This window comes from Phyllopteryx taeniolatus, chromosome 20, assembly GCF_024500385.1.
Source record: "Phyllopteryx taeniolatus isolate TA_2022b chromosome 20, UOR_Ptae_1.2, whole genome shotgun sequence".
Classification (NCBI taxonomy): Eukaryota; Metazoa; Chordata; class Actinopteri; order Syngnathiformes; family Syngnathidae; genus Phyllopteryx; species Phyllopteryx taeniolatus.
This window is the reverse complement of record NC_084521.1, coordinates 527,420-538,347: the sequence shown is the minus strand read 5'-3', so window position 1 is coordinate 538,347 and position 10,928 is coordinate 527,420. Positions and strand designations below refer to the sequence as shown.

General features: G+C 44.8%; 1 protein-coding gene across 2 annotated transcripts; it reads right to left on the bottom strand.

Moving 5' to 3' along the window:
* Positions 1-55: 55 nt before the first annotated feature.
* yme1l1a (YME1-like 1a) lies at positions 56-10,637 on the bottom strand. 2 transcript variants are annotated; one of them, XM_061757866.1, is made up of 18 exons: positions 10,403-10,636; positions 9,997-10,116; positions 9,468-9,636; positions 9,274-9,369; positions 9,071-9,180; positions 7,628-7,778; positions 7,470-7,553; positions 6,115-6,288; positions 5,420-5,572; positions 4,035-4,167; positions 3,778-3,840; positions 3,588-3,700; positions 1,583-1,738; positions 1,354-1,505; positions 1,007-1,133; positions 850-923; positions 685-771; positions 56-545 (listed from the first exon to the last, which is right to left on the bottom strand). In XM_061757866.1, exons 1-18 carry the CDS (start codon positions 10,433-10,435, stop codon positions 405-407), a joined length of 2,136 nt encoding a protein of 711 aa, XP_061613850.1. In that variant the 5' UTR covers positions 10,436-10,636; the 3' UTR covers positions 56-404. The 2 variants fall into 2 exon arrangements, with proteins under 2 accessions (XP_061613850.1, XP_061613849.1); XM_061757865.1 differs by lacking the exon at positions 850-923 and having other exon boundaries at positions 924-1,133; positions 10,403-10,637.
* Positions 10,638-10,928: the final 291 nt, after the last annotated feature.

Here is a 10,928-nt window from a genome sequence, read left to right as displayed (position 1 = left end):
TCAGTCACTTGTAGTGGATGATGTCTTCAATTCATAATGTACAAAATGTCACCAGTTTGAATAAGCGTGACCTTTATTTGAGCAACACTTGATCACTAATCTGGGGAAAACAGGGCATTTTAATAAATAAAAGTAGTTCTTATAAAGTAAGATGCCGCAAAAGCACCAGTCTATACAAAATTATGCCTTCTTGTTGAGCTACCCCAAGCTTCCGTGGTAAATAAACAGAAGCACCGCTTATCAAGATGTGTGTATTTTATAGTTCGTTGTCCTTGAAATTAGGTTCCGTTGTCGTCCACTACGACCTCAACATTTCATGGAATGACATTTCAAAAAGACTAGAAACAGCAGCCCAGAGTTGTCAATGAATCCCAGCGATCTGGGTTGTTATGTATGGAAGCATCTTAGTGGTCCAGCGGTTTTCCCTCCAGAATCATTTGGATCTCTTTGGCGTCCAGAGTCTCATACCTGAGGAGGGCGTCAGCCAGCTTCTCGTGCTCCTTTTTGTACATCTTCAGGAGGCTCTTGGCTCGCTCGTACGAGTCCTGCAAATATAGGCGTACCCTGTTTTTCCCTCTGGCACAAACACACAAGGAGCTTCAAACAAACGGGGTTCTGCCTTTTAATGCAGAGAGAGAGGAAATGAAAGGAAAACAACACAGCTTTTATAGTAAGGCCACACACCTTCAACAGCAACCTGACTTCCTGTTCGATGGCGGCTTGCGTCTCCGGACTTTGTTTGGAAACGTCGCCGTAGGTCATGACGCCAAGCTGTAGGGAAAAAAACATCATCACCATAATTCATCAAATCAATAATGTCGTCTGTCATCTGGACACTGATGAATTGACCTTGTCGCTCATGCCGAACCTGGTCACCATCAGATTAGCAATTTTGGTCGCTCCATCAAAGTCGCTGGATGCACCTGAAATGGAGGATTCAAATGAGACCCCACCGGGGTGTCTCTAATTGGTCGGTCGGCCAGGCGGGTTGTACTGGGAGCGCAACCTGTGGTGACGTAGTCGTCTCCGAAGATGAGCTCCTCCGCCACTCGCCCGCCCATGCTGACGTCTATCTGGGCCAGGAGCTGCGCCCTGGTCTCGCTCCAGCGGTCCATCTCCGGGAGCAGGGACACCTGCGGGACGACGGCAGGACGAGACGCCAGGAAACGGCAGAACGTGACGAGAACACGAGGACAAGAGGAGAAGGGGACAGGGCAAGAAGAAAAGGACAAAAAGGATGAAAGGAACAAAAAAACAAAATGATATAAGGATTAAAAAGGGAAGAGGACAAAAACACAAGACGAGGCCACTTGTTGCCCATTTTAGAATACTGTAGCTATGGTTTGGACTGACGTGTCCGAGCGTGGGTCCTCGCGGCACGATGGTGGCCTTGTTGATGGGCATGGCGTCCTTGGTGTAGTAAGCCACGATGGCGTGTCCCGACTCGTGATACGCTGTGATGGTCTTGTTCTTCTTGTCGATCTCCACGCTCCTTCTCTCGGGGCCTACAATGAACAACAGGGTGTGCCGTCAGGACCCCCGTGTCCTCCCTCCCCGCCGCCCGACTTCCTCGCTGCCTCACCCATGAGGATCTTGTCCTTGGCGAACTCCAGGTCCTTCATGGTGACCACCTCCTTTCCGTCCACCGCCGCCTTCAAGGCTGCCTGGTTGACCAGGTTTTCCAGATCGGCCCCCGAGAAGCCCACCGTGCCCCGGGCGATAATCTCAGGCTCCACCGCTGCACAAAAACAAAGAGCTTTGTTACTGGGAAGAAAAGGTTCTTTCACGGGAAGACAACAGCTACTCACTCACACACACAATGAAAACAACTTGAGGAGAATAAAAGTATTGGCACACGTGGCTGTTACATCTACAGAGGTCTTTTGTCCAGTCATAACAAAGAACCTTTGTGAGGTCTCCATTCCCAAAAGTGTTCTTCTACAATAAACTCACGTCGTTGTGGACCTTTCCCAAAAAGTTGCCATAAATTTGGACGCTTACAACAGTCTAAAATGTCTTAAAAAGATCAACGATTAAGATCAGATGTGGGGCCACATTTCATTTTTATGCAAAGCATAACTTAGTATGTTTAGCATAGCTTTTATATTTTATTATTCTTGAAACACAAACTTAGTGTGTGTAGATCCGTTGTGGTAAAGAAGTAGCTAAGCCGAAAGGCGAAGCTCTCGATTTACCGGTCGATTTACATTCCTGCCCTCACCTATGGTCACAAGCTGTGGCCGAAATTAGTTTCCTCCACAGGGTGTCCGGGCTCTCCCTTAGAGATAGGGTGAGAAGCTCGGTCATCCGGGAGGATCTCAGAGTAGAGCTGCTGCTCCTTCACATCGAGAGGAGCCAGATGAGGTGGCTGGGGCATCTGATTTGGATGCCTCCCGGACGTGAGGTGTTCCGGGCACGTCCCACCTGGAGGAGACCCCGGGGACGACCCAGGACACGCTGGAGAGACTACATCCTTCGGCTAGCCTGGGAACGCCTCGGGATCCCCCCGGAAGAGATGGATGAAGTGGCTGGGGAGAGGGAAGTCTGGGCGTCCCTGCTAAAGCTACTGCCCCCGCAATCAGACCTCGGATAATCGGTAGAAAATGGATGGATGGATGGACAAACTTAGTGTTGTTGTTTTAAGACCAAAATATGGTATTGATAATTTATTTTATAATAGTCAACCAATGAATGAAATATGGTTAAATGTAAAAATAATGAACAAAAAAATATATATACACATATATTTACAATACAGGCGGCAAGGCACGGCGGACGACTGGTTAGCACATCTGCCTCACAGTTCTGAGGTTGCGGTTCCTCGCCTGTGTGGAGTTTGCATGTTATTCCCGTGCCGGCTTTCCTCCGGGCACTCTGGTTTCCTCCCACATCCCAAAAGCATGCGTGGTACGTTGTGAAGACTCTAAATGGCCCGTAAGTGTGAATGTGACTGTGAATGGTTGGTTGTTCATATGTGCCCTGCGATTGGCTGGTGACCAGTTCAGGGTGTACCCCGCCTCTCGCCCAGAGTCAGCTGGGATGGGCGCCAGCACGCCTGCGAACCAAGTCAGGATAAGCGGTACGGAAAATGAATGAATGCATTTACAATACAACAATTCAAGGTGGCATGGATGCCAAGTAGTTAGCACATTTGACTCTCCGTTCTAAGGTTAGGGATCATAATACAGATAATATTTTAATTAAGCATCACTAAAAATAAATGGTTAAACTACAACAAATACTACATGACTCATATAATGTCAAAGTTCAGTGGGCTTGTTAGAAGTATAGGATGCATCCACTCCCGATTAAGATGGAGGACTTAATAGTCCATCAACCCAAAACAGGGCCGCATGCACGGTGAGGTCGTGGTTACGCCTCACCATCGAAAGGTTCTGGGTTGGTATCTCGGCGCAGAGTTTCCTCCAGTCCTTGCGTGGGTTTTCTCAGGGTACCGCTCACATTTAGAAAACACGCACGCTAGGCTAAATGTAGAGTTGTCCAAAAGTGTCAATGTGGGTGTGACCAGTGGACATCCCAAAACATTTGTCCACAGAGCGTACGGTCCGCTACCAGTGACAACCTACCAGAGTCCACTTTGATCTTGGCAAGGTACCAGTTGAGGATCTCGGTGCGTCCCTTCACGTCGGGTCGAGGGACCGGCACCTGCATGTCGAACCTGCCCGGCCGCACCAGAGCGCTGATGGCGAGCGCAAGATTAACTGTCAACAAGAGGATGGACGTTGGCAAATCAAAAATGTACAAAGGCAAACTTACTTATCCAGCGCCTCAGCAAAATTGGTAGCACCAATGACAATGACGCCCTCGTTTGGCTTAAACCTGGAAAAAACACACACATATAACACAATCAGAACACGGATGTCATTTCAGAGGAAGTGAAAGCGCAAATATGAACATTTCAACGAAAGCATGTCCCAGATGTGATAAGGCACCTAAGAACTGCATTAAAAATGCATGTTTCCTTTCAAATAAAACATCACCCAGGTGACGCTGACCCAGAGAGAACGACTGACCCGTCCATTTCGGCCAGCAGCTGGTTGATGGTTTGTCGTGAGTACGGATGCATGGGAGACTCGATCCTCTTCCCACCGACGCTGTCCAGCTCGTCGATGAAGATGACGCAAGGCGCGTTTTCTTTGGCCTCCTCTGCAAAAAACAAACAAGTAATACAGAACATTTCATGTTTGTAAAGCACACCAGGATAATTCCAGATGGTTAACAAGTGTTTGATGACCGCTGACCTGAACTGAAACCGGGGCTGCTGCAACTAACAATTATTTGAATCATCTATCAATTATTTTTGCAATTAATCGATGAATTGGATGGGAAAAAAACCATCATCATCCAAAAAAAATAAATAAATAAACAATTTCCATAATTTCCAGTTTCCATCATCTCATACAAAAACAGCACTTTATTTCAAATTGGCAGTGCAGAAAATGCACAAACATCAGTTGATTGTGATTCAGTTACTGGTTTGGTCCGTAACATTTATTAAAAAACAAAAATACATCGGCAAAAATGTTTTCCAAAGTAAAAGCAGATGTTTGGAAAAGTATTTATTTTAATCAAATACAAAGATAATCAGTCTGCTTTCATGGAGTACTACAGAAATCAGAGAATAATTACTGTTGAGAGGCTGAAATTCTGAGGATTTAGACAACTTTAAGTTCAACAACACCTCTAAACCATTAATCGATTATCAAAATAGTTGTCAATTAACTTGATAATCGATTAGTTGTCGATTAATTGTTGCACCTTTAACTGAAACCAAGACAAGAACTTGTGTTTGGGTTTGCGCTGGCAGATATACCCCAAAGGGGTTTATTTAAAAAAAATTATATTTCCTTTAGTCATTTATGATTGTACTGTAATTATTTTAATTCTTGTCTTGGATTTACAGCAGGCGGCCGACTGGTTAGAGTGTCTGCCTCACAGTTCTGAGGACCGGGGTTCAATCCCTGGCCCCGCCTGTGTGGAGTTTGCATGTTCTCCCTGTGCCTGCGTGGGTTTTCTCCGGGCACTCCGGGTTCCTCCCACATCCCAAAAACATGCATGCTAGGTTAATTGACGACTCTAAATTGCCCGTACGTGTGAATGTGAGTGTGAATGGTTGTTTGTTTGTATGTGCCCTGCGATTGGCTGGCAACCAGTTCAGGGTGTACCGTGGTGGAATAGGCTCCAGCACGCCCGCGACCCTAGTGAGGAGAAGCGGCTCAGAAAATGGATGGATGGATGTACAGCATTTTATTGCAGCTGTGGTTGTTGTTTAAGTGTTACTAAAAGAAGTTGAGTTGCTTCCACCAGCGATCGCTTGAGCTTTTGCCACCCGAAAGTAGTTGTGGCGTCACGGTGGGGCGCATTCACACGGAGATCAATTTCATTCCCTGAAACTCACTGAACAGGTTCCTGATGCGGCTGGCGCCAACTCCCACAAACATCTCGTCAAACTCCGACCCCGAGGCGTAGTAAAAAGGCACGTCCGCCTCGCCGGCGACCGCTCGGGCTAGCAGCGTCTTCCCGGTGCCGGGTGGCCCGACCAGGAGGATCCCTGCAGGAGGATTGCATTTTTAACAACAACAAATCACCAGCAGCCATGTGGAGAGCGTGTAGACAAATGGATGCAGATCACGCATATATGTTCGCGTTTTGCCTAAAAATAAAAATAGCTATCTTGTGACAAAATAGCAACTGATTTGAAAAGATAATAGGATATGAGATACCACAAACGTACGATACTTTACTTATCATGAGACATAATACAAAAGGAGGAGTAGTAACTTGTTAAAGTGTTGCGATCAGCTAGTAAAATAAAGGAACTACAAGATTAAAAAGTTACAAAATAAGACTACAGTAGACACAATTTGAAAAGAAATGGGGAAAGTGGACTGACACCACCATCACTAATGGACAATAAGGACATGGGAGAATGGATGAAGGTTTAATGATTTTTTATGAATGACCCACTACTGTAATCTGTTCTTGTTATCATTGCCATTGAAAGAAAATTCATTACAAATAAGTGACACAAAAAAAGAACAACAAATCAAAAGAGAGATGGCAGAACAGGATGAGCAATGCAACCCAGAATACCTTTGGGCAGCTTCCCACCCAAAACGGTGAACTTTTGAGGGCTCCTGAGGAATTCCACCACTTCCTGCAGCTCGTTCTTGGCTTCCTCCACTCCCTTGACGTGCTCAAACGTCACGTTCTTCATCTGGATGGGGTCGAGGGCCGAGTCCAGGCCCGATGTGGTGCGGAACCTCACTGTGAGAACACACACCTGCTCAGTGTTTTGGCAAATTCACGTGGAATGTAATTACAATGGTGCCTTGACTTAAGAGTACCACAACTTACGTGTTTAACCAGCTACAAGTTATTGAACGGGACTAACAGTCAATAATGCGAGCGACTCGCTGTGGCGACCCCGGAAGGGAGAAGCTGAAAGTCGCAACAACAACTTTAGCGTGTGCACTGCAAAAACTTAATTACACTTCAAATAAGACTCATCACCTAAAAAGCAAGTTGTCACAAGCAAAATTGAACTTGAGATAAGTTGATAAATTTGCCTTTGCAGTACCAAAAAAAAAAACCTTACTCCACTGACAATTCTTTTCCTCCTTAAAACAAGTGAAAATTGTCTAAAAACAGATTAATTTTTAGGTGAGGAGTCTTATTATTAAGTGTAATCAGATTAGTTTTGAATAGAAATAAAACAAATATTGGTAAGATTTTGAGTTTTTGCAGTGTGTTTGACTTTTATTTTTATTTCTTGACAATGAGTTTTATTATGTTTTATGATTTATATTTTTTAATACAGTGGTATCTTAATTTCTTACAAATATGTAGCAGACCTACAATCAAAAGCAAAGAGTTGAAAACTCAACAGTTGTGCTGGAGACATGGCTCCAGATGTTGCACAGGTTTTCCCTTGTGTGGGAAGGTTCAGTCGGTTCTCTGTGACATGCTGGGATACGCGATCCCAAAATCTTGTCCGAGTCTACGCCTGGGACTTTTGGAAGGAGACTGATACCGTGTCAACATTCTCCTAAAAATATTGGCTTAAGACTGAAGTTGCGTCATTCAAAAAACGCTTGTCAAATATACTTGTCATGGAACGTCTTACGAAAAGACTAAAGTTGAAAGAAAAACTCTTTTGAAAGAAACGAAGGAACACGAGACCCCAACCACAAAACCTTTGTTTTGTTGTTATTTTCTTTTTATGCTCCTCCCTTTTTTTTAACAAAATTGTGAACTAAATGAAAATTGTCTCCCCCATTGTCTCCTCCCTTTGTTTTTTGTGGGCTGGATCGGATGAATGGCGTTTTATTTCAATTCAACTGGGAAATTTGCTTTGTTATACAAGTAAATTGAGTGACAATCGTCGTCTCGTAAAGCAACGTACTGCTGTATGTAGGTCCTTTGAGAGGAGGAAAAGGAGCCTTTACCCGAGAGGAAGGGGGCTCTGGACAGACCGTAAATACCGAGCAGGAGAAGCACTAACAGGACCAGCCTGGTTCTCTTCAACGAATCTGCAAACAGAGCCACAGTTGAAACAAACTAAACAACCAATGGAAATGGTGGGCAAAGGGAGTCCGCTGCCTGCCTTGAGTCTTCTGCGTGAAGGCCTGCGATCGCATGAAGCCCTCGGAGAAGCCCGACTTGAAGGCCTCCTCTTGGTTCGCCGGAAGGTTCTTGCTTTTCGTTAGTTGGTCCAACGACTGAGCCTCTGCTCCCTTTTCCCGCATCAGAAAACCCTACAAGGAAATAAAAGAGATTTTCAAATATGAAAAACACCTCTTTTTAGACTCGCCCGTTCACTTGCTGTCCTGGAAGAAATCCGATTCCTATTATTTAAAATTCTACTGTGCAGTGCAACATTGACTTCCACGTGCCCCAACTTTTTGGAGCTTCCCCCCTTCAGATTTTTTGTTTCCATGACACTATTTCGCTATTATAGCGATTACAAAGTGGCAGAGGGCAATGCTCATTCGAGCCATCCATTGAACTTAAAAGTATCTCTTACATTCTATTCACAGTAAACCCCTACTATATCGCCGCTCAGCTGCTGTGGTCCCGCTATATTGCAGATATATTTTTATACTGTTTGTACAATAGTTTTGTGTAATCCATTGCTCTTGCTCTCTCTCTATTCTAAGTTTAAATGTGTTTGTATTGTTTTAAAAGCTGTGTTTAAAAGACGGCGGCACGGTGGCCGACTGGTTAGAGCGTCAGCCTCAGAGTTCTGAGGACCCGGGTTCAATCCCCGGCCCCGCCTGTGTGGACTTTGCATGTTCTCCCCGTGCCTGCGTGGGTTTTCTCCGGGCACTCCGGTTTCCTCCCACATCCCAAAAACATGCATTAATTGGGGACTCTAAATTGCCCGTAGGTGTGAATGTGAGTGCGGATGGTTGTTTGTTTGTATGTATGTGCCCTGTGATTGGCTGGCAACCAGTTCAGGGTGTACCCCGCCTCCTGCCCAATGACAGCTGGGATAGGCTCCAGCACGCCCGCGACCCTAGTGAGGAGAAGTGGCTCAGAAAATGGATGGATGTTTAAAAGATATTTTAAAAATGTAAGCGTCGTAAATGCTATAACAACATGTCATAGGTGTATTTCAATAGGGTATTTCTATATTTCAGATTTTCACTTATCGTGAGTGAGGGGAGATTACTGTATTAATTTTTCTGGAAATGAGGGCATTCAAGTTTTTCTGTCCGTTAATTTTAACACTGTTGTGAATGCAGCAGGAAGTGTATTTATCTGCCGATCACTGGCAAGATCGGAGATACGTCACCGACCTGCTGCACAGAGTCAAAACAGTTTTCATGTCGTAATTTGTGGGCATCAACTTTGCACTTGAGTCCTGTAGGCAGTGTTGAATATTCAGCTAACTGCTAAATAGTTCCATCTTCAGGGGATCGGAATGATGAAATGTCTCTCTTACATACAATTCACGTGGAAGGGATTTTTGAGGGCACCAAAGAAAGGGATCACAACATCGATGTGATGTGGAGTAAAGTACGAGGGACACGACGAGGGACCTGACCTTCATGAAAGCTGGCGTGTAGGGATCCAGCTCAGCCGGAACATCGTCAGCAGACGTCGTCTGTCTACTCTTCGCTCTGACAATCTTGAAACCTCGACTCTGGAGCCACACTGATTGAAGACACAAGCAGAAGACAACAAATGATGTTGACAAAAATTCCTCATTTGTGCATCCGTAACTCACTGACGCCGACGTGTTCTTACAGGGTAAAAAGTGAAGCTCGGCGCAAAAGTCTTGTAGAGGCCTGTGGTTATGCCTGTGGAATATTGGCGAGCCGAAAAGTCTTTTGTGTGCGAACCCTGTGATAAACCAAAATATTTGCAATATAAGCAAACTACAAAAAAAAATAAAGTGGGCAAACGGGGGAATGTCACCTCAGCAGCCCCGAGCAACTCACCGTGCTTGTTGTGAAAGAAGCTGTGTGCGGAAACGTGACTGGTCTTCCACACTGTGGGGAAGGCAGGATGCCCCTCCGAGCCCTGCGCCGGCAGCAGCCTGTCCAGCAGCTCGTCCAGGTGACTGCCCCGAATGTCCGACACACCCAGATCTCCAAGGTTCGTGTTGGGCTACAACGAGAAGAAGAAAAAACATCAAATATTTTGTCCTTAAGAGGCAAATGTGTTTTTTTTTTATACAACACAGGGCAGTTTTTCTTTATTAAACACACATGGCATCTCAAAATTAAATCAAAAAATTATTTGAACCAAAGAGAGAGAGAGGACTGAATGGGACAGGAGATTGAAATCATTCCTTCCATGGATCATTATGAAGACTGTGAAACCTCACATCAACAACCCAACCCGAACCAGCCCGCCAATCAAACAAATGAAGTGACAGCTGTTAGAAAACTGCAACATTTTTGTTTACATTTGACCATCAACGCGAGTGACATCAGGCACGTTGCGGTCGCCACATTAGAAACTCACCTCTTTTGTAAGTGCAGTGTGCTCGGGGCAGAAGTCTTTGTGCAGGGTCTGCACTGACGCCGTGGCTGTGTTCTTCAGGGAGTGGAGGGTGCTGAGGAGCTGGCCGAGGGGCACAATCATCTGGCGGCGGAGATTTTGCATAAACCGACAGCAAGGTGACGTCGGCATGGTCCGATCGTGAAACGAAGACAAATAAATCCCACACCGTTAGCAGGCTAATGCTAACATTAACGCTCATAGAGGCAAGGAAGGTCAGGGTTAGGGTTAACCCAATTACACACAGCGGTACAACGGTGATCAAACTACCAAGTAATTCGCCTTCTGGCGACGAAAATGATATTTACACGACATCAAATCAAATGTAAATGTCATTGTTAGCTAGGACAAAAAGCAGCATTTCACTTACCTGCTGTGGCTGAAACGACGACAGGGAAAACATTTTGGCTGAAATACAATAACAATACAGACAAATATGTAACGTAAATATACGAGGAGAGACCCTCCGTGTGCTTTTAAGGGAACGCGTAATCCTGGTTGGGTGGCCTGTTGTTTCTCTTGTTACACAACAACTTTCCACTGCTCCTAGCTAAACAGTGATTTGAAGCTCCTCCGGCATCCACCGCGGATGAAAAGAACTACAAAATGACGTCACACAGATTTACTTCCGCCGTAGTTCCAATGAGATAATTTGATTAATTCGCTGAAATAGTAATACATTAATATTATGAAAATGAAATGAAATCCACTCTGAAATTAGTTTACAAAACAATCTCACGAAAACATCTGTTTATAACTATGATTTTAACATATTTTCACTATATTCCATTGAATCCTATTTGTGATATTATATGCTTAAGATTTTACAACACCATTTTTTTGTTTTTACATTTGGTAGTATGCTGCATACAGCCTGCGGCATCTGCTGGGCAACT

Excerpts from the sequence above, each read along its gene's own strand:
- yme1l1a (XM_061757865.1), bottom strand. The coding sequence starts at position 10,435 with ATGTTTTCCCTGTCGTCGTTTCAGCCACAGCAG. Across the intron at positions 10,117-10,402 it reads CGTCGTTTCAGCCACAGCAG|ATGATTGTGCCCCTCGGCCA; the intron begins GTAAGTGAAATG and ends CTCCGCCGCCAG. Across the intron at positions 3,701-3,777 it reads TTTGCTGAGGCGCTGGATAA|CGCTCTGGTGCGGCCGGGCA; the intron begins GTAAGTTTGCCT and ends GCTCGCCATCAG.